The following is a 22,456-nucleotide window of genomic DNA, read 5'->3' as shown; positions in this document are numbered from 1 at the left end:
GATCCCCACTGGGACAGGGCACATGGCCATCTGAGTTTCTGGAAAGAGGACTGTGCTAGCAAGGGTCCACAGCCAGCCAGAAGGTGCAGGCCTCAGGCCACAAGACAGTCTTTGGCACAACTGTCTTTGTAACAGTAACTTCAAAAAGGAGCGACTCCATTTGGTTTTAAATGTCTTTACTAGAACAAAAGCACAGGCTGAAGACAGGTGCATCTGAGGTCACCTCTCCTCTTGGACAGGCCATGACAGTCTGATCACATCCATGCTGGTTAACTTAAAGCTACAGGTATAAAGTGGCAGGCCAGCATCTACAGTGCACTTGCGAGGCTAGAGCTACAGTGGCAAGCTGTGTGGCTGTGCGAAGCTCAGCAGTGCTCTCAGTGAGCTCCAGGACACTCGGCTGTGTATAGGCATGCACTTTTAAAACCCAACTACTGAGTCCCTTTTAAACAGAGACAGGATGATAGAAACCCACTACCATGACTTCTGGAAGGGCTAGCTTCTGTTGTGAGAGTAACCTTTTGGGCCTAGGAAAATTGCTGTATTAACACAACCTGGATTAATTTATAAAGTGTGATTCTAAGTCAAACATATTCACAAAAAGGTAGGAGCTAGGAGCTGCCAGACAGACTGTCTTTCTTAGTGACCTGTCTGCTGGCTGCTGTTGTATTTAGCTTTTTGAAAAAATGGTCTAAATTTTAAAATACAGCACTTGACGGGGAGAGTTAATACATGTGCATGTGCAGAGCCGTTCACTGCACTCAGCTGTATTCAGCAGTCTACACAGCACAAGTGGGCGGGGACACCGTGCTCAGCATGCTGGAGGGAGGACTTGGCGTTACAGAAGGAACACAGTGGTTATGGGGGCCGCTGAGTCGTAAGATCGTGTTGCCAAGGTGTCCAATATCCAACTAAATATACATAATAATCCACTTGACTATTCTAACAGGACACAACAGGACAGTGCCCCTGTCCCTCCAGCCACAGTGTGTGTGTGTGAGGTGGCACACGGGGTCCCCACCATGCCCGTGTCCCTCCAGCCACAGTGGGTGTGTGAGGTGGCACACAGGGTCCCCACCACCCTGGTTTCCTGGGCGTAGTTGTCTAGAAGCCTATCTTGCCCCTGGTCATGGAGTAGCCCAGCTTGGCCTCGTTGTTGATGAAGGACATCAGCCCCACATAGGTCTCGATGAGGAGGGGCCGCTCCAGCACCAGCACGCTGTTCGCCTGCCCTGGCAGTGGGCTTTCCTTCTGGGCTTTCTTGACAGCTTGGATCAGGAGAGCCTTGAAGCTTTCCAACTTTAAAGAGAAAATAAACATGGAGTCTTAACCTCAAGCTAAGACAACAGTCCTCCGTGGGGAAACGATGCTGAGAAGTTCAAATCCTTCCACACACCACACACTGATGACAGGCAGGGCTCTACAAGCTGGGTCATCAGGTGGTTCGTCCTGAGCAAACATCACCTTGGGACCTGCCTTAAGTCCACTCTAGAGGGCGCCAGTCTCTCTATAAAGATGCAGTCAAGGGACTTGGCAGCCTGAGACAAAGTGCTGCCAGCACAGCAGGCTGTAAATCTTTTTTACAGACGCACATGCTCTGAAGTGGCACCTCACTAAGCAGGTGACACTCTTAACAGCACACACTGCCTGCACTGGTGTGTTGTGCGCTGACTGACAGCATCACAGATGGAGGGCTTTCTCAGCCCTCCTGTAACTGTCCAGGGTGCGTAGTGCCCCCTCAGCGCCTGCCAAGCCTCTCCAGTACTGTGGGCTCTTCCCATGCTCGCTCACTCGCTCGCTCACTCGCCCACCCAATCCAGACCCAGCACCCTGCAATGGGATGGGGACTCTCTGTTCTTAAACAGCACCATTTAGTTTCCCAGTGCCAGGAGCTGCACTTCCGGGGTTCACACTTGACAGGGCCTACAGCTGACACTGCCAGGGCCACAGGCCTTGTTCTGCTTACATGGCACAGAGACGCTGTCTTCTCGTCCATGCCAGCCATCGGGTGTTCTATGAAGGTGGCATAGGGCATGTTTGTAGACCAGGGGTTCCATCTGTTGATGAAAGAAGGGCGACTCTGCTTGTCCCACTGAATGCGAACCCCAAAGCCTTCTCGCCTGGTGGGGGAGGGGAAGAAGGCCTTTGCTTACCACAGGAATACAACATTGCACCCAGTATCAGGGATGGCTGGTGAAGCTGTAACAATGGTAACAATGGCTTCCAGTAACAGCTTCACACACTTTCAAAGTGTAACAAGTTAATGTCTTGGTGATGCTGAGCCTCGTTTACAGCCTATGAAACAGTATGGTCGTATTTGTTATTAACGTTACTAATGATGCTTAAGTTTGTAGCCATTACATTCAAATAATTCTTTTATAGCAAGCCAACCAGCCCCCGAAGACGGGCTGTTAGGTGTTTTGCTGCGATGTATCCAATTTTTAGTACAACTGAGCGCATGCCCTGTGTCTCCCTCCTGCTGGAGGCAAAATTCCCAGACTCCCTACATGACCTTTGACAGTGAGCTCTGCTTCCATACATCTTAACGGTATGTAAATAAGTCATTTTTTAGTGCTGGCAGAGTGGATGACTGTGCCAGCATCTCTTTCAAGAAGGTACTGGGACACCCTGAAATCACCAGCTTCTACTTTAAGGTCCTTTCCATTGGTCTGTCAAGATGAGACCTTTACCTCACAAGAGAGTGGAACAATACCACTTACAGGATCCGCTGGGGCCCTGACGTGTAGTGCGCTGGTGCACCTACTTGTTGAGCGACTTCGGAGGAAACTGGAATTCTCCACAGGAGATGGTGTCTACCGCGCTGAGCGCCACCCTGACCACCTGCTGGCACTGAAGGCTGATGAAGTCATATTTGCAGATGAGCAGCGACTGGTCGGTGACCAGCACCAGCCGCTCCTTCTCGTTGTTCCAGTGGTCCACCCTGGAGGGAAGAGGGGCCGCCCATCACCAAGGGCCCCGCCCGCCCGCCCCCACCCGGTGTCCCCCGCGGCCCCCTCGCGCCGGCTTACTCGGTCAGCAGCCACACCCCCTGGATCTCGCCGTCCTCCACGGGCCGTACCACGGCGCGGATCTCCTCCACCGCCTGCTCGATGGTGCCGGGGCGGAACACGAAGTACTCCTTGACGCGGGCCCGGCGTGTAGGGTCGTGGACGTTCAGCGGCCACAGCGTCTGGCGCAGCGGCGTGCCCGCCCCCGGCCGGCCCGCGCCCGCATCCTCGCCGGCCGCCAGCAGCGCCGTGGGGCTCGTGCCCGCCGAGTCCACCGTGTCCCGCAGCTGCAACATCGCGCCGCCACCGGCCGGCTCCACCGACGGCCTCCGCCCCGCCGTCAGCCCGGCCGCGCCCCGCCCTCCCTCGCCCGCCCTGTGATTGGCTGCGCCGCTAAGATCCCGCCTTCTGGACCCGCCTCCGGCTCTGGGCGGTCGCGCCTCACGATTGGCTTTTTTCCTAGCCGTCTTCTGTGATTGGCTCTAGAGTACTGCCGTTCATAAGCATGGCGGCCCCACCCGGGCCGGAAGCGGCCGCCACGCGAGTAGCCACTTCCTGTTTACTGGACAGAAAAGGCGAGGAAGAAATGCAGGTCGCGGCTTCCTGGCTGAGAACCGGGGAAAGGGACGCCGAGGACGCGCGCCGAAGGCGGCGCTTGTGGGGCTTGCGCGAGGGGCGTTGCCCCGACAGTGTGTCCTCGCATTGGCTCCATGCCCTTCACCTTCTCCGGGGTTACGGTGCGCTTTGGGGCTGTGGCGCTAGGCGGAGGTGTGCGTGCCTGGGGAGGTGTGGGCGTGGGTGTGTGCGCGTCTGAGGATTCTGGACACCCTGTGTCGGGGCACCTCAGAGAGGGGCTTCTCAGGAGCATTCCTTGGGTGTGGGCACCTTGGGGGTGTGGATTTATAGGGTATGTGCACACCTTGGAGATAGGAGTGTGTGCAGTTCAGAGGTGAATGTCAGACATTTGTTCATATTGGGCATGATACAGGTAAGCTACCACGTCACCGAAGAGTGCTGCTGTTCGGAGGGTTGGAAGGAACCGCTGTTGCGTGCTCTTGGGCCCCGCGGTTCCTTCCTGGGAGAGAAGCCCTTCCTAGCCCACTTCCTCCATCCCAGCAGGTTCACAGTGGGATAATGGCCCCCTTTAACTGAATGATGTATGTAAAGAGTTCATATCGGTCACATCCCTGGCCTTCTCTTGACCCAGGGCACTCCATGTGTCCAGACGCTGGACACAGTCCTGGACTCAGCTTACCTTCTAGGAGCCCAGCTGCCTTCATGCCATGCTCCACTGCACTGTCTTCAAATCCTCACCCAAGTGGTCATCTGTGGCTTCCCTGTTCCTGCCAGGTTCCCTCTTACCCCACCCCCACCGCCACCCCAAAGCCTTTTGCCTCCAGTATACTGTTCAATTAAGGGTTCCTGGTTCAGAACACCTCCCTGGGTAAGACTTGCAGTTTACCAGGGATCTGTGTTTGTTGCCTTCTTTTTTTTGTTTCAGTCCTGTGTGCACCTGTCATACTGCTTCGTGTGTATCTGTGTGCACAGGTGTATGTGGAAGCTGTATTCAGGAAGGTTTGTGATTCTAGCCCCTTGATTATGATGGGCATATTGGGCCCTCTAACCGTGGCAGGATTCCTCCCACTCTTGTACACGCTAGGGTTGAAGAGACAGGTTTAGGGTTGTCCTGTGAGTGCCTGCAGCCACACAGCACCGATGATGAACACAGTCCCTCCGGAATCTGGAGGGAAGCTCGTTAACACTTAGGAAGTCCCTGAAATTGACCAGCCGCAATGACCAGTCCCTCCCAGGGGTACATAAGCAGTAAGAACTGCTGAAGGGGAGACTTACCCGCCTGGCTGCCTACAAGCCCCTCTGAAAGCTCCAGGGCTCCTGCTTTCGGAGTCCACATCAACACTAGTGGGGTTTCACATCAGCCTGTGAGTTACCCTTGCTCTAAGTAACCCCTCACCCATAGTCCTCTAACCCCAACAAATCCACTAGTTCACCAAGTTGGACCTCGGTGTTCTTACCAAGGTGTGTGAGCAGGTCCCCATCTCAGATGACATCACCCTGTCACATCAACACAGGACTAGCTAGAACTTTGGTCCTTCTGAACTTTGGCCTGTGCTCTAGCCCCACCCTGGCCCTGGGCCTTGGGCTCCTGGTTAGTTGGAGAGGAGACAGCCAAGCTACCCCTGCCTCCACATGCTTGCAGCTACAGCGAACACTACTCTTTAATGTCGGGAGGTGCTGTGGGGCGGCTGCCAAAGTGTCCTATACAAGGCCCTGAAAATGACAGCCTTGTTCCCAAGGTTACAAACGAGACAGGAAGTGTTTGGGTGGATGAAAACTTAGAGCGTTGGGGACCAAGGTTGTGGGATTAGGGGTAGGCAGCCCTAGCCAAGTCTACAGGGAAGGGTCTATCAGAGCCTGAGCTCCAGCCCAGCCAACCACAAACCAATGCTGAAGTCCCTGCCAGGGAGACAACAGTGAGCTCGGGCACACAGGACATTCTGATCCAGAGGCGAGAGCTACGGTTGGCCTTGCGGGGAAGATGGCCCCCTCTGCTTGGGACAAGGTGCAGAGCAATTATGCAGGAAGCAGTTTGAAATGGAAGGGAACGAGGAACATCCAAAGACCCTGCCCTGTGGGTTCTAGGACAGACCACAGAACTGGCTTGCTGGAAGTATCTGAAGCATGCAGTGAGGTTGCTGAGACCAGACTGCCAGAACCACAGTGTGTGTGTGTGTGTCTGTCTGTCTGTCTGTCTGTCTGTCCTTCTGGCACCTGAAGGCATATGTCTTCCTCTGCCTTACCAGCCTCTGGTGTTGCCAGCCACTCTGGATGTCCCTCAGCCTATGGCTGCCTCTCCCCGTTGGCTGACTCTCCACAGTCATCGTCACTTTGTTTGTAAGGGTTCCCGACATTGGCACAGGCCCACCCTAATGACCTCCTTTTGACCTGATCATGTTCATAGACTCTTTTCCAAAGATGGCGACAGTCATGGATACTGGTTGGGACTTGCATGTATCTTTTGCAGGTACATAATTCAGCTGGTAAGGGGGTGGTGTTCATACAGGTGCAAGCAGTGAAACATTTAGATAACTCCACGTGTGGACACAGGTCACAGCGGGGACAAGGAGCAAGGCTTGATGACTGTGACTAAGGAGTATGGTATTCTGGTATCCCAGGCCCAGAGGTTGGGTTGGTTCTGAGGCCCAGTAGCCTTTTCCAGGGATTTTTTAAGAGGCTGTTCCCAAAGTGGTCAGCAGATGGCGCAACTACCCACACGCAGCCTCCCGGGGAAGGTCAGAGCTTGGCAGATATGGGATGTTTTAAAGTCCTAGGTGAAAATGTTATCTTCCTGTAGAAGACTCAGAACCTCAGCTATAAAAAGTAGATTCTTGTCTTCATTTCCTGATACTGTGATTTAGCATTTTGCAAATCCAATGGGTTCCCACCCTTCACCCCTACCCCTTGTTTGAGGTGTCAAGAGTGGATCCCAGGTCTCTCACATGCTCTGCCACTTGGGATACTTCAACCTAAGACTGTACCCCACCTTTGATACCTGAGAATCCTGAGCATCCTGGGGTGGGTTCTTGGAGCTGCATGGGGCTCCTCCAGAGCTGGCATCAGCCTTCTCCCCAACACATGAGGACAGTTGTGTGTGTGGTCCTTCCAGAACCAGCTGCCCTTTGGGTTGTGCACAGGGTATGTGCACCTCTGGGAGCTTGCCACAGAAGGCATTCCTTGCACTGCTCCAAGTTCTGCGATGGTGCTTTCAGTGTTGCCCTTAGTAACTGAGTCAGAGCATCCACAACAGATGCAGAGGTAACTGAGAAGAGAACCTGTTTCCCAGACCGGAGAGATGGCTCAGCAGACAAAAGTCTTGGCTGCCAGACCTGATGACCAGAGTTCAATTCTGGGGTCCCACATGGTGGTGAGGAAAGAAGTAACCCATGCAAATTGTCCTTTGACCTCCACACACTCTGCGAGATGTACATACATACAATTTTTTAAAAAATGAGTTAAATGCACACATGTGCATACATACATGACAAGTGAGGAAGAGACCAGCTCCTAACACACAGGACTGTGGGTATAAAGACACCAGCTCCAGACAGTGTGGTCTTATGGGAAATCAGATCAGCCTGACTGCAGCCTTGGGTGGCCCTCAAATTGTTTCTATGGTAATTTTCCAACAGCTGCCACACCACCAAGAGGATGATTTTATTCCATGTCCCACTGAGTCCAAGAGTCTGGAGCCGACCAGCGCTTCAGGGTCTGCCTGGTTCAGTGAGGAGGCCTGACCTTATGCAAGGCGTGTCCACCAGTAGACCAGTGTGGTCTCAGAAGGAACCTCTGGTTCCCTTGAGCAAGTGGGGAGGAACCTGGGCCAGGTCTTTTTTTTTTTTTAATACTTATTTTTTAGATTAACCCTCATGTATCCCAGGTTTTATATAGAATTGTGGATTGAACTCAGGTCTTTGTGTATAACAAGCAACTCTGCCAACAGCTACAGCCATACCTCCACACTGAGACCTTGAAAGGATCTGAGGCACCCTCTCGGATTCTGACAGGCATGGCAAGCAAAGGCTGAGATCCTACAATATGCCCAGTCTGTCCATGCATCATGTCTTAGGGTTCTTATTCCCGCACAAACACCATGACCAAGAAGCAAGTTGGGGGAGGAAAGGGTTTATTCAGCTTACACTTCCACATTGCTGTTGATCTCCAAAGGAAGTCAGGACTGGAACTCAAGCAGGTCAGGAAGCAGGAGCTGATGCAGAGGCCATAGAGGGATGTTTCTTACCAAGCTGGTTTGCTCAGCTTGCTTTCTTACAGAAAAAGTCTACCAGCCCAGGGATGGCACCACCCACAGTGGGCCCTCCCCTCTTGATCACTAATTGAGAAAATGCCATACAGCCGGATCTCAAGGAGGCATTTTCTCAACTGAAGCTTCTTTCTCTGTGATAACTCTAGCTTGTGTCAAGTTGACACACAAAACCAGCCAGTACACATGGTGTGCCCTAGTAGATAGCTCTATGTCCCCCCATGTGGTCCCAGAAGAAACCTCTGCTGTCCCGGGGCAGGTCTTGCAGAGAGAAGCTGAGGGACTTGGCTGCTCCAGGGCAGGCAAGCAGCCAGTGGCCCTCTCTAGGCATCCATATTTTCCACAGGACAATCTGCCCAGTGTACAGTTTGCATTAGATTGCTGCTGCTGCTGTACATACCACCCCAGGCTAGCAGCTAAGCCCACAGACGTGCACTGCCTCGGAGCCCTGGGCCCCAGAAGCCTGAGGTGGAGCCATGCAGACTTCTCTCCAGCCTTGGTGGCTCTGCAGTCCCTATCACCCAGCCCCCATCTTCACAGGTGTCTCCCTGATGTCCCCTCTCACATCTCCTCCTCTGTTCTCCTACAGGAACCTGTTCTGATAACCCAGGATGATCTAATCTGAGGTCCCTCTCTCAGTTACTTCCCCAAAGACCCTGTTTCCAAATCAGGCCCCACTGGAGGATGTGGGCATGAAGACTGGGACTTTCACAGGGAGGCTGTCGATTCCAGATGAGCCATCTCTCCCACACCTCAGCCTGTCATGGGAACAGATGGCATTCTTGCTTGCAGGGATGGGTAAACATCCAACAGGCTTGCCTTCCTCCACCCCAGGCCTTCCTCCCTGCCGTCCCCATGGTAAAGAGTTGATATACGGTGAAGAGCGGGGGTGGGCCGGGCCAGGCTGGACAGTAGTCAGCCGTATAGCATTGTATCAACTTGATACTGTCTGGAGTCATTTGGGAAGAGGAAACCTCAGTTAGGAAAGTGGCCCGGACCAGACAGGCCTGTGGACAAACTTGTGCAACATTTTCTTGATTGGTGAGTGATATGGGGTGGGGGACCCCAGCCCATTGTGGGTGGTGCCACCCTAGGGCAGGCAGTCCTGTGTTGTATAAGAAAAGCTGAGCAAGCCATGTGAAGCAATGCAGCGGCAAGTAGCATTTCTCCTCGGCCTCCGCTTCAGTTCCTGCCTTCAGATTCCTGCCTCAAGTTCCTGGCCTGACTTCCCTTGGTGACACACTGTGACCCGAGGGTTGTGAGAAGAAATAAACCCGTTCCTCTTCGAGTCACTTTCGATCATGGTGTTTCATCACGGCAGTCTTTCATTTTGGGTTCTCTCTCACAGCAGGATTGGAGCTTTGGGAATGGGTGTGAGATTGGGCAAGCCACAGGCTTCTAAATGAGTTGGTGTTTGGCGTTTGGATGGGGCATTAGGTGTGTGCCTTGCTCTCAAGAGAATATCCCCGTCTGTCCCTGACTTCTGCCAGATTCTGGTTACTTAATGATTCCATCGGCAAACAGCTGACTGTGGTCAACACACTGCATCTGAGTACCTGAAGATACTTTAGGTGTCTGTTTCTTTTTTGCTTTATGAGAGAGGGTCTTAACACGTTGCACAGGTCAGCCTCAAACTCCTGATCCTTCTGCCCCAGCCTCCTTGATGGAGTACTGGGATCAAAGACAGGCGTGATGGAGCTGTAGAGCCAACCTTTGGTATCACTTAGGATAGCCTCTCACCTGTTAGAAACAACCGTGAAGACTCAGACAAAACAATAGATTGTTTTCGTGGGATGGTGGCCTTTGGCTCAGCAGCTGATGCCCCTGTAGCTGCTGGGATGCTTTGGGTTTCTGTCTGGAGGGCTCTCTCTTCCAGCTCTGAGATGCATCAGGCTGGAGAGCAGGGCGGCCAACATGGTTCTAGGAAAGGAGGGAGCGGTTTGCTTTGGAAATTAACGCTGTGGTTTGAGTCCTCTTCCTCCCCACATTATTTTTCCTCAAGCCAAAGACTATTCTAATTATTTCCTGCAGAGAACGAGACAAGAAGAGCGAAAAATATTGTCTGCTCAGGGCACAATGGCGTGGGCCTCTAATCCATGCAACTGGGAGAGGCAGGCAGAGCTCTGTGAATTCAAGGTTAGCCTGGTCTACATAGTAAGCTCTAGCACAGCCAAGGCTAGTGAGGAAAAAAAAAAAAGTGCTTTTTAGGAAAATGAGAGCAGTTGTTCTCCAGTGTGAAAAAAAATGGAACTACAACCTTGCCTCTTGTCTCTTTGGGATGGACCTCCCAACAAAGTCCAACCCAGAGTGTCACCAGGGTTGTGACTCAGTAACATTTTAGCACAGTGCTGGGTGGGTGCTGTGGTAATTATTTTAAATCGGCCACTGGTGAAGCTATCTAAGCTGCGGTGGCTCTGTCTAGCTCAGCTGCCATGTTCCGTGGCCAGAGACCACGTGCACGCTGCCAGCCAGAAACACCAGCCCTGCCACCCATGAGACGCCAGCATGGGAGATGGCTCTGCCAATCTTCCACGCTGTCTCCGCAAGGCTGGGCAGTGCCCAGACCATCCCACCAACCACACGGGCTTGGTACACATGAGACTAATGCTTAGATTATCCAAAGGCTTTATAAATTTGGTAATGATCAATAACAAGATGCCCACATAATCAGAGGTGTAACCCAATACCCAACCTAGATATACCAACTACCTTTGACTGCTAGAGACAAGCGAACATCAGCCTCCATGTGCCCTCTCTCATTCTCCCTTGTCTCCTAGCTCCTCCTCTTCCTTCTCCTCTTCTTCTCCTTACTCCTCCCACCTTAGCTCCTCCTACAGGTGGGAAGCATGGTGGCAGGGTGGGCTGAGGAATCTGGCCTGGTGTGAATGCCACACATTTTGTGAAAGCTCAGGATTAAATAAATAAATATATATGTAGGCCAGGCATGGTGGTGCATGGCTTTAATCTTAGCAGTCAAGACGCAGCGGCAGAGGCAGCGGCAGACGCAGAGGCAGAGTCAGTGGCAGAGGCCGATTCAGTTGCAGTGTCAGTGGCAGAGGCAGAGGCAGAGGCAGAGGCAGAGGCAGAGGCAGAGGCAGAGGCAGGTGGATCTTTTAGTTAAAGGCAACTCTTATAAGGACAACATTACATTGGAGCTGGCTTACAGGTTCAGAGAGTCAGTCCATTATCAACAAGATGGGAGCATGGCAGCATCCAGGCAGGCATGGTACAGGAGATGAGAGTTCTACATCTTCATCTGAAGGCCGCTAGAAGACTGACTTCCAGGCAGCTAGGAGGAGGGTCTTAAAGCCCACACCTACAGTGACACACCCACTCCAACAAAGTCACACATCCAAATAGTGCCACTCCCTGGGCCAGGCATATTCAAACCATGACAAGGCCAATCTGGTCAACAAAGAGGGTTCCAAGACAGCCAGGGATACACAGAGAAATTCTGTCTCAAAAAAAAAAAAAGTGTGTGTGTTTTAGTGTTTTGTTTTAATAAATATATTTGTGTTCCACGTGATGCCTGGTGTCCACAGAGGCTCAGAAGGGGACATTGGATCCCTAGGAATTGGAGTTACAGAGCATTGGGTTGCCATATGGGTTCTGGGAATCAAACCCAGGTCCTCTAGGAGAGCATTCAGCTCTCTTAACCATTGGTTTATCTTTCCAGACCCAAGGGCAAATCCAATCGTTACCCCGTGAATGGACTGCTCAGACCCTAAAGTAGAATGTGGCATGTGACTAGTTTAAATAAACGATGGACCTGATGGACCACCCGCCTCCAGAAGCCAGCACTGTGGCCGGTAATATGTTCAATGCCCACAAGAGGGCGCCATGCCAACAGTCCAGTTACTGCTGATATCCTGAAACTCTTAACACATTTAAGGCAGTTGCAGCTAAATTCCAATGTAACTTGACAGGAACTGGATAGATTAACCTCTAAATTAATTTGGAACAATGACCAAGGATTACCATTATAAGACCAACAAGATGGCTCAGCAGGCAAAGGCGACTGTTGACAAGCCTAACGACCTGGGTTTGACCCCTATGACACACATCATAGAGGAAAAGGACCAGTTCTATCAGGTTGTCCTCTGATCCACACACGTTCACAGCAGCACATGTGATACCTAATAAACAAATGAGTCTAATTTTTAAAAAAGTATTTTCAGCCTTTGCAGGGGAAACAAAGTAACGGACTTCAGGACCTATGGATACAGCTATGTAAAGCTGTTATCCAGAACTATCATGAGTGTCTCAGTGGTCCACCCTTGCTCTGTCTTATTCCAGCAAGGAAAGACAACTGGTACAATAATTCTGGATGCAATCATTAGAAATACCCAGAAGCAGGTGCTGTATGTGTTGAGCTAGGAGAGAATATGGTATCAGTGGTATCCAGGTGACCAGCTAGACGCTCATCCTCTCTCTGAACGCCACTCTGAACGGCAGACACAGGGACAGATTCCACATGAGAAATACACACAGCAGATTCAACAACAGAGCAAACAGCCACCTTTCTGAGCCAAGTGCTTTATTTTCACACGCATGTTTCCATAAGGACGTTGTGATGCAAGTACCTGATGAAGCTGGAGCGTGGCCTCCCCACCCCTCCGCCTCGCCACACCTCTATACTTATTTCTGAATGATAGAGAAACATACCAAGTGCACACCTCATGGAACTGCCTCATTAACCACGTTGTGACTGTCATTCCAGCCCGTGACACAACTTGAAATAATCGTGTCCGACCAGCTGTCGCTTCATCATGAAAAGGCAACAAGGTGGCTAATCTTTGGAGAGTATTTGTTACGTTTAATTTATTAGGGGTGAAATACAACATGCTTGCTGTGAGTTGTAGAACTGTATTAAATACATTGCAGTTTGACTTCTAGTGTTGTGGGGTGTTTGTTTGTTTGTGAGGTAAGGTCTCATCTAACCCAGGATGGTGTTGAACTTCGGCTCACCCTGCCTCTACTTCCCAGGGCCAAGTGTGGGGTGCTGGAGATTGGACCTAGGAAACCATGCTACACAAGCACTCTCCCAATGGAGTCATATCCTCAGGTCCTGATTACTTTTTAAATGACAGACTGTAATTGTCCTCTCTGCTCCCCCATTGTGTTGGGCAATCAGATGCTCAACCATCATCACACATGCTCCGAGGAGCCAGACTGGACCAGGAATGGGGCTGGGGAGAGACTTCAGCCAACATCTGAGTGATGAGATTGCCTGGAGATGTGTGGTCCATGCTTCATCTACCCACACCTGTCCAGGAACAAGGACTCTGTCTGGGGATACTGGACAGATGCCAGCCTGCCCATGTGTACTCCCCCTACTTTAAATAACAGCTGGGAAAGGACACACCTAGCCTGTCTTAACCTAACCACAGGGACTCCAACAGGAAGCACCTGGCATCCTGTCTGCCTGACACCTGCCAGGACTCTTCTTCACCTGGCAGAGAAAGCTGATGCCTGGCCAGGGCGTGGGCAGAGAGAGAATAGCCTAGGGTCAGTGAGCCTTTGATGCAGGGAAACCTTCAAGTTGAAGGGGCTTTGGAATTCATGCAAGAGGCCACGCACCTTTGTAAAATTAGCAAAACCATTCCACTTCCTATTGTCCCTCTTCAGTAAGGTCTCCACATAGGTTTCAGGATACTAAAAGCCCAGCCACCCCACCTAGAGGTTCTCTTTCCAAACAGAGGAGCCTGGCCTCAGGGGAAATAGAGAAGGGAGGGGGAATAGACAGACACTGGATGGCAATGGGTCCTGGAACTTACTACGTGATGCCTGCTTCCTTCCGATGAACAGAGAAAATTGTGAGGCAGATTTATCTTTCACCTACTCACCCCCAGACTCTGGTCCTAGGGTACAGTTCCACAGAGGAGGTGGTGAGCTTTCTTCAGGTCCATATCCCCTCGTGCACACAAGCCAGCTCCCGGTGAGAAAGAGGTACAGAGGAATGGGCATAAGCATGTGGGGCTGGTGCACAGTTCCTGGCTCCAGGATGCACAACCTTGTACTTCCCCACAGTGGGAGCCTCTGGCTGAGGTGGAATATGGGATGAATTCTTGGGTGTAGACGCTTGGGAGACCAGTACTTTAGAGTCACCTAAAGAGGGCTTGGGTCAGCCTCTGCTACTGAGATCCAGGGAGGGAGGGTCTGCTGATGGGTTTGGGCAGAAGGGTAAGATTCAGCAGAACAGTGCAGGGCAAACTGGGGTCCTGTTTGGGGCATCACGTAGTAAGTTCCAGGACCCATTGCCATCCAGTATCTGTCTGTTCCTCCCTCCCTTCTCTATTTCCCCCGAGGCCAGGCTCCTCTATGTTTACTGCTCAGATCTGCAGCCTGAGTCTTCTAAACGGAAGCAGGAGGCAGGCTCTGCTCCCTTCCTTGTCCCGCTGTTCCCGGTCTGGGCCAGCAGCAGGTCCGAGCTGATAGCGCCTGCCCAGTTATGTGACTGCAGTCTTCTGAAACGATAGCTTTGCAGCGGGCACTTCCAGGTCCCCCAGCCAGAGGCCCCCTCAAGCACTTGCTTCAGGGGAAGGGGAGGCTGGAACACCTACCTCACTTCTCAGGGAACGGTGGAGGAATTGGGAGGAGGGAAGTCTTCGAAAGAGGGTAGGCTAGGTCTGCCCATCAGGTAAAGGCAGGCGCACTTCTCCAGCTGGACAAGCAGGGAGGGGCTGATCTTCACGCAGCCATCTGCAACTAGTGAGGTCCGCTCTGTGCTCTCATGGGACTCTCCCAGCTCAACTTCACTAAGAGTCCCTCTGAGTGTGTGGTGAGTCCTGACCTCAGAGACTCCACGTCTAGCTCTGGTCAGTCTGTCCCTAGACGCGGAGAAAGTCACATCAAACCAAAACCAGGCTTAAAGGACAACAGATACCCGGAGCAGGAAGTTGCCTCGCCTCCTAGACCATTGTAGGTGCCTGGTGGGACCTACACGCCCACTCCATCCCCATGCTGCTCAGCACAAAATACGAAAGAGGGTGGTGTGTTTCCTATAAAATCAGTACCCAAAGGAGGTGCCCAGAGGCACTCAGAGGCTACCCCCAACCCCCACTCTCCAATCCCTCCCTATTTCTGGGACAGCGGTGGCGGGGCGCCAAGGGAAGGTGATTGAAGCGCCACGACGAGAAGCCAAGGGTGCCTTGCAGAGGTCTCAGGATAGAGCGGTGTTTACGAGGTGTGGGGCGCGCAGACCCGACAGGATTGTTCACTTGGATGGGGTCAGACCTGGGACTCTCGGTTGGAGGTGCGCAGGGAGAGGGTGCGCAAGTGAAGCTGGAAAGATGCAGAGGAAAGTACTGGGAAGCGAGCTTAGTCTTAAAGGTTGGACCAGGAGCCAGAGAGGGGAGGGGCTGAAGCGGGGCTGGAAGTGGGCTCTCCCTATTGGGATGGTCTGGGCGGGGCCGAAGGCGGAACGGGAGTGGCCTGGGCTGGGGGTGGGGCCGAAAAGGGGCGGGAGCGGTTTCGGGAGGGGGCTGGGGTCGGGACAGGGGGGCGTGCGGCGGGCGGGCCTGACGTCTGGGGAGTCCCGCTCCGAGTTTGCTCTCCATCACTCCTGGCAAGTGTCTGGCCGCGCCAAGCGGAGCGCTAAGGTCTCGGAGCTCCGGGCAACTGCCCCATCCGCACCTGCGGGAACCTTGCGCCCCGCACCTGGTGCAGCTGGGTTGCGTTGCTCCGCTATCCCCCGGGGTATGGCGCGCGTGAAGACAGGGTCTCTGGGCCACAAGGGCCGCCTGTGAGTCGTAGAGCCGAGGACCTAGTGGGAGCGCGACCGCGCGCACTATGCTTGTCCGGGTGGAGGCGAGGGCGGCTTGGCGCGTGGTGGCCCTGGCGCTGCTGCTACTCCCCGCCGTGCCTGCAGCCTCGCAGCCGCTTCCCCCGCGCCCGCTGCAGCCGAGCATGTGAGTAGCGCGAGTCGCGAGGCTCCTGGCGGCGATGCTGACCCGGACAGAGCTCAGGGCTTTGTCCCTGGGGCCACAGAACAATGGGCTCTTTGCTTTAACTGAGGAGGGGATGGTCTAGACCCGGGGTCCTGGATTGGATTTGGGGCCCTCGAGTCTGCCGCAGGGCCCATAGCCTCCGGGTTCCCGCCTCTGCAGTAAGGGTCCTGCAGACTTAGACAGATGACGAACTCAGGAGAGGTGAGGAATCCAAGCCCCTGCGGCGCAGGGTCCAGCTGGGGAGCGGGCTTGGAGGCGGCCGAGAGGAAGCAGCCTGGTCCCACTTCCTCCCCAAGCTGGTCTCCTGGGGTCTGGGGGCCTGCGCAGGGGCGGGGGTGCTCAGAGGGGGCTGCCAGAACTGTTTTGTGTGTTAAACACGTGCGCTCTGGGGCCTCGGGAGAAGGAATTCAGTACTAGAATGGGCAGGAAGAGAGAGGGTCAGGGAGCCAGCGGCGACGGATTTAATTTTGAAAGATGATTCCCCAATAGGCCGGTTAGCGGTCTCTCTTAAACTGCAAAGTGATCCCTCTGTTGGCCTCAAAGGAAAACTGGTGCGAAGTGAGACCAAGAGTGGATGAGGTGTACGGAAGAGAGGCCTGCCGCCCCCACCAGCCCTTCCCCGCAGGGTGCAAGGTGGAGTCTTGTGAACTTGGCAAGGCTGCTGGGTCGGTATGGGGAGTGGACAAGGGACCCTTCAGGCCGGGAATTGGGGCTTCCTCTCTGCTAGTTCGAGCACCCTTTCACCCACAGAAGAGACTTGCTGCTTCTGTCCAGGGCTGGCACTGATAGATAGAGGCACTGATAGAGAGAAGACAAGCTTCCTACTGGGACAGGTGCCCTCGGGACCTCCTCCCTGGGTCTTGCTTTGGTCTTTGTGGCCATTACAAAGGAGAGCTGGATCTGAGGTGGGGTCCTCTCGCCCATGAACAGAAGCAACCTGTGTCCCCGACTTCTGCTGCTCATTTCTCTTAACTGAGCTTGCTCAAAGGAAACTTCAGTCCTAGAATGGTAATTGCAATTAGCATAGTAGGCTAGGGTTGCCAGCCTGCTTGTCCCTTCCATGGTTGAGAGGGGCTGTAGACACAGGCTTCCTGAGGTTCTAGGTGGGTGGATGCAATCTGGCACCTGTGGAAACTATTGCTCGCCCTTTATGGGTCCCCCACCCAGCTCTGTACACTCCTGCTGCTCTCCCTGGGAGTGGAGCCAAGGGCTTGCTGCTGTGTCCTGTTCACCTGGGCCCAGGAAGCCTTTAGCTGTTGAAAAAGCTGTTGGAATTAGCTGTGAATGGGTAGCTGGGTATTGGGAGAGACTGTCCTTTCTTCCTCTTGATGCTCTGCAACCTGTGACCCACTTGGTGGCCTTTTTGTGTCCCAACACGCCTCTGTTCTCAGATTGTCCACTTTAGGTGGGTCTGAGTTCCAGGTTGGGCAAGAACCCTGGCTCTCTTCCCCAGACCTACATCTCTTGGGCATCTGCACATGGACTTTAGCTGACTGGGCCAGTGAGGCAGTTACATTCGGCCAGACTGGTGGTGATGTCTCCCTGGGCTTTGTAGGAGGAGCTGGTTAATCTGCTGAACACACAGCAGGTGGAAGTCATGAGGACAGGCTTTCTGAGGTGTCCTTGAAGGTTTGCTCTTAGCTCCCCGAAACTCAGAGGAGCAGGGGAGGGGTACTGGGAAGGCAGCCAGGACCCTAGGAAATACTTCTTCTTGGCTGGTCCTCTCTGCCCTGCTGCCTTTCTCTCCTGGGGAGTTCTGATGAGCTGGCAGGGCCTGGCACAGCTGCTGCACCTCTTTGGCCAGTTTTCCTGAACTGATAACTGGAGAGTTTTCGTGGTACTTTGTCCTCCAGTCCATAGCCCCCTACAGTTGGTGTGCAAGCCATGGGCCTCTGCAGGCTCTAGGGGTAGGGCAGCTCTCAGTCTCATCCCAGGTGCCCTGTAGACCTTCACGAGTCTGCTGGAACAGTGTGGGTGATTCTCTGGCTGCAGCTGACCGTGGGTGCTCAGAGTCAGTGGGTGGAGCGTGACCACCTACTTGTTTTTGCCTCTAAGCGACTTTTCAGCTTGGAGGAAGTATGACTTGCCTGCTTCGGCTGGGGATGGCAATGATTGCCGAACAGTGTAGGGTTGGCATGGCTGCTTAAGGCTTTCCTGCAGCCCTGTTGAGGATGGAGAGAGGGGTTGTCCATGTGTTGAAGCTCCGACCAGCTCTGCCTGAGGCTGCACCAGCCACGTGTTCACACACAGCTTCGAAGCACAGGGCTTCTTCTCCCAGTCTGGAGCCCCTTCGGGCAGCTATGCTAAGAAAGCCAGTGCCAGGGCTTTGAAATCGGCTGCCTCTCCTACTCCCCAGGCAGGCAGTAGTCCCCCCCATCCCAGCTCAAGTTCCATCTTGCAAGGAGCTCCTTGGGTATACTGACCCTGAGGGCTTAAACAGCCACGTTCTGTGAGTGAGGCTTCTTCTAGTCTATCTCTAGAAGCCCCCTAACACCCCTCTTCAGGATGTGAGGAGATTAAGATAGTGAATGGCCAGATGCCTCGAAAGACAGGAGGTGCTGTGCCTGTGAAGCAGGGGGGAAAGGGCTTGTCGGAGGAGCAGGGGAAGGAGCGCATGTCTGCTGAGCATCCTGTGCTGGTCTTGTGCCTGGCAGGAGTCACCTGAAGGTCTCCCATCTGCCTTTTCTCAGTGTTTACATGCCCCAGACAACCGCTGGGCTCCTATCCCCAAAGCCTGACACTTTGCAGTGTGCCAGCTGTACGAAGGCCAGGGAAGTATGCTCAGAGGTGAGCCACGAGGCCAACCGAGGGAGGTATAGACAAATCCTCCCCCTGAAGCTACAGGGACAGTGTGACTCCCACTTACACACCTTGGTGAAGGGTGTCACGGCCATGCGCATCCCTTAGCTCCTGCAAAGACTGCCAGCTTCCTGGAGCCTCACTCCATCCTTCAGCAGATGGCTCTGCAGCTGGGCTGAGGTCCCCTCCCTCTGATGGCACTGGGTCCACTTTGTGGTTTGGGCTTTGCCTTTCCTGACTTGGCGGGAAGCTGCATGCCACTGCAAGGAACTGAAAGATCCTTTGACCTACTGAAGAGATTGAGTCTTTGCTTCTGGGGCCCTGAGCGGTGGCTGTCGGTTTGTCTTCCCTTAGCTTCCCTTCCCCAGAATTCCCCGTCCTTCACCATGCACGTTTGCCCACACTCCCTAGGAGAGGCACCGGGTCCAGCATGTGCCATCCCAACTCCTCATTTATGCCAATTAACCACCCCGTTGGGCTCTTGTAAGAGCTTTGAATCCTCTAGGTTGGCCTCCTGTCTATGTGGATTCCTGCAGATCCTCGTCACATGGTTGGAGCCAGTGACATTCTCTACATGTCACAAATGTCCTTATACCAACCGTGTTGCTCTCTCAGACCTTAGGTGCAGACCAGGGACGGGAACAGAGAGAGAAGGTGAAGAGCTACTGTGTGACCACAGTGGAGGAGTAGCTACCACCTGGCAGGGAGAGTTCTAAGTAGCTAGGCAGATAGAGACCAGGTGTCCTATATTCTCCTAGGCTCTATCTTCTGTTGGCTTCCAATCAGCTACACTCGCCACTAGCTGGAGAGCAGCACAGGTGCGCTCCAGGGAAATTCCATGTGTTCAGGGGTCCCATAGAGGGCAGTCTCCTGTGGGCACACAGCAAAGTGGAGGTCACAAGGGTCACAAGTGAGGCCAGGACCCAGGCAAGGAAGGCTGAGGGGAGTTTTCCCTGTGTGTGGACTGCTGCCCTGTGCAAAGCCTGCCCTGGCTTTGTCCCCATATTCTTAGCCTGGGATTCTTGGCTCACAACAGGCCTCTGGAAGTCTGGGTTCAGTATTCTTAAGCCATCTATTTGAGAGGTACAGCGGAGCTCAGGAAGAGGCAGGGTCTTGGGTCCAGGCTCCATGTCTGATTGGCAGGTGGTCTTAAAACAATTCAGGGAATTACTGTCACCTTCTTTAAGGTGGTGAAGGGGATACCCCATGGGGTGATGCCTAGAGGGTCCCTGGTATCAGCAAGGCAAAGGGTGGGGGGAGGGGTCTGTCCCCTGGGGGATTGTCTCTGTGAAGTGGCAAAAAAACCTTTCCCATTGGGTTCTGGAATTTTACAGCTGCTTGGTTCTGTCTGGGTCCCGCCTGGCCATGGAGAACGCATCCACAGTTACAGTGCACATGTGGGGTTCACAGCATATCCCAGATCCCGCTGCTTCATCCTGGGATTTGAGAGTCCTCACCCTGCACTCACCCCAGACTTGGCACGGCTAGCTTCTGCCCTAGATGGGAAGTGTGGGAGACTGGGGAAGGTACAGTGGGGACTGCCCCGCAGGAGGTCTTAGGAGCTCTTCTGACTATGCTGTAACTGATGGAAAGCTAGGGTTTAGATGACCTGGCTTCATGCTGGGCAGGTACAGACCTGCTCAGGGCCGGGAGCCCCTGATGTCGGTCTTGTACTTTCATCTTGTCTGTAGTTGGTCTGTGCATTTCCCTGCGGGGGTGGCTTCCCACCCAGCAGAGCCAGGGAAAGAGCAAAAATAAAAGCTTCTGGATCAGAACATCTGTCTGGGGGTGGCTGGTCTGGGGCCTGAGCTGCTGGTTGGGGTGGTCTGGGTCTCTCAAGTGGTGAACTTTGGACAGCGCCCAGCAGTCACTGAGAAGAGTGAAGCCATGTAGAGGTATGGGGTGGAGGCAGAGGTTAGGAGCAAAGTCAAGGATGTATCTGCGTCCCCTGATGGAGCAGGGACCTCAGCTAGGGTAAGAGGAATGGGCGGCTCCTGCTTACTCTGTGCCCTGAAGAGAGGGAGGGAGGGGCTGTTTGAAGAGGATTGCCAGGCTTTCTGTAAGCACCCACCGGATTGGAAAGACTCTGGTCTGTATGAGTGTACTTGGTAGCCCTTTGTGCTGGGGACTGAGCTCAGAGCCTGGTCATGCAGGTCCAATGTTTCCTTTCATTCCTTGGGACATGTGGGATACTCACCTGCTTCCCAGACCTGGTCCAAACTAGTGGGTCTTGTCTTCGGCCCCACGACTTGCCTTTGGATCTCCTGGTCCCCCAGGCTTGAGTGAGCCTGAGTTTTGTGTATATTTCCCGCTGTACATCTGCAGACGACTCCTCCAGTTCAGTTTTTCTTACAGGACAGGAGCCTTTTCTCCACTTGGTGGGCCTGGAGGGCCACCTTTGGCACTGTGTGTCCTTAGGCTGGTTTCGGGGCTGAGTGGAGGGCAGAAATATAAAAAGAATCGCTGCCCCGGGTGTGGCTGGATAACGGCCAGATTTTTGTTTTCTATTGACTTGCTTGCCCCCACCCCTACTCCTGAGTCACATCCACACACATCCCTGTGTGGTCTGAGGATGCCAGGGAGACTCTGAGGTAATAGGAGTGAGGGAGGATGTTCTGGGGCCTGAGCCCCAACAAGGCCTTGCCGGTCCCCTCTACCCTGAGCTCCTGGGCTGTCCACAGGGGACAGCAGATTCTGCCTGCCTTGAAGATTCTTAGGGACAGTGCCTTGTGTAGCTCAGGATCCTGATAGAAGACGCTGTGACCCTCATTCCTTCTTAGTCCCCTTGTCCTGGAGTCCCGAGTGGCTAACATGTGGCCTAGCGCAGGATAGTTGGATACCCAGTACAGGCATAGAGGTATGGCTGCTGCCAGCCAGCTGCTGCCAGTAGAGAAATTGAATGTTCTCCTTTTTTTTTCCAGGCCCCATGTGTGTGCAGAACAGAAGCTGACCCTGGTGGGCCACCGCCAGCCATGTGTGCAAGCCTTCAGCCGCATAGTGCCTGTGTGGAGGTCAGGCTGCGGGCAGCAGGCATGGTGTGTTGGCCAAGAGCGCAGGTACGTGACGGAGATCCTGATCTAGTGGGGACCAGTTCTCAGCCAGGAGCGGCAGCAGTAGCCTTTAGGGTCAGGCAGCAAGGACTGGGGCCCCACCTTGGTTCGACCTGATTTCCTTCACTGAAGTTAAGGTTTTTTACCCCCAGACTCTAACAGGCCTGCTCAGGTGGTGGTCGGACTCTCAGGGGACGAGTGTTGATTGGCCAGAAGGCAGAATTCCATCTTAGACAGTGGAGGTTCCAGCTGGAGCTTCCTGCTCAGCCAGCTGACCCCTGGGCCTAGTGCCCAAGCCTGTGAAAACGTATTGCTCAATGTTTTATTTAAAAATCAAACTTTAAGGAGTGCCTTTACATAGCTGTCTCTGCAGGGCCTACCTGAGGGGAAGCTGGGCTGTGGGGAGCAGCGTGGACTGCAAACGTCAGATGTTGAGGAAGTGGTAGAGTTGGCTGCAGCCCCGGCCAGGTGGAGAGTAGCTGACAAGAAAAGCAGCGTGCTCGGCGAGAAGTCTCAACGCTGCCGTTCTTGTTGGGTCTGGGGTTCATAGGGCACCTGGAGCTGCTCTGCCTGACCTAGGAGCTCCAGGGCCACTTGAGCATTAGTGTGTATTTGCTGCCCATTGTGTAGGACAGCCCAGGACACCCATGGTAATGTCTAAAGATTCTAAGTGCAGAGGGGTGAGGGGGCTGTAGCAGCTGACCTGGGTGGGGCATGCTGCTTGGGTCTGCAGAGCACAGCCTGCTCCTTTCCCCATGGAGTGACAGGCTGCCGGTCAGGACTCCAAGGAGAAGGAGGAGCCTCCCATTCTCA

The 22,456-nt window shown here is 53.7% G+C and overlaps 2 protein-coding genes and 1 long non-coding RNA gene across 4 annotated transcripts in view; 2 read left to right on the top strand and 1 right to left on the bottom strand.

Annotated features, from left to right (window-relative positions):
- Nucleotides 1-159: 159 nt before the first annotated feature.
- Nucleotides 160-3,368, bottom strand: Tprg1l (tumor protein p63 regulated 1 like). The gene is made up of 4 exons (XM_034503461.2): nt 3,030-3,368; nt 2,765-2,941; nt 1,967-2,120; nt 160-1,299 (listed from the first exon to the last, which is right to left on the bottom strand). The coding sequence occupies exons 1-4, from the start codon at nt 3,302-3,304 to the stop codon at nt 1,105-1,107; spliced, it is 801 nt and encodes a 266-aa protein (XP_034359352.1). The 5' UTR covers nt 3,305-3,368; the 3' UTR covers nt 160-1,104.
- LOC143442261 (uncharacterized) lies at nt 3,364-9,144 on the top strand. The gene is made up of 2 exons (XR_013110287.1): nt 3,364-3,745; nt 8,435-9,144. It is a non-coding gene; the product is annotated as an uncharacterized LOC143442261 (long non-coding RNA).
- Nucleotides 9,145-15,359: 6,215 nt separating this feature from the next.
- Nucleotides 15,360-22,456, top strand: part of Megf6 (multiple EGF like domains 6) — a 103,136-nt gene continuing 96,039 nt past the window's right edge. For both annotated transcript variants that reach the window (XM_076933621.1, XM_076933620.1), the window contains exons 1-2: nt 15,360-15,755; nt 21,515-21,649. In XM_076933621.1, the coding sequence (XP_076789736.1) occupies nt 15,637-15,755; nt 21,515-21,649 (254 nt within the window). In that variant the 5' untranslated portion in view covers nt 15,360-15,636. The remainder of the gene's footprint in view (nt 15,756-21,514; nt 21,650-22,456) is intronic.

This window comes from Arvicanthis niloticus, chromosome 5 (genome assembly GCF_011762505.2).
Source record: "Arvicanthis niloticus isolate mArvNil1 chromosome 5, mArvNil1.pat.X, whole genome shotgun sequence".
NCBI lineage: Eukaryota > Metazoa > Chordata > Mammalia > Rodentia > Muridae > Arvicanthis > Arvicanthis niloticus.
This window is presented reverse-complemented; position numbering and strand designations above follow the sequence as displayed.

Excerpts from the sequence above, each read along its gene's own strand:
- Tprg1l (XM_034503461.2), bottom strand. The coding sequence starts at position 3,304 with ATGTTGCAGCTGCGGGACACGGTGGACTCGGCGGGCACGAGCCCCACG. Across the intron at positions 2,942-3,029 it reads GGGGTGTGGCTGCTGACCGA|GGTGGACCACTGGAACAACG; the intron begins GTAAGCCGGCGC and ends TCTTCCCTCCAG. Across the intron at positions 1,300-1,966 it reads AGACAGCGTCTCTGTGCCAT|TTGGAAAGCTTCAAGGCTCT; the intron begins GTAAGCAGAACA and ends TTCTCTTTAAAG.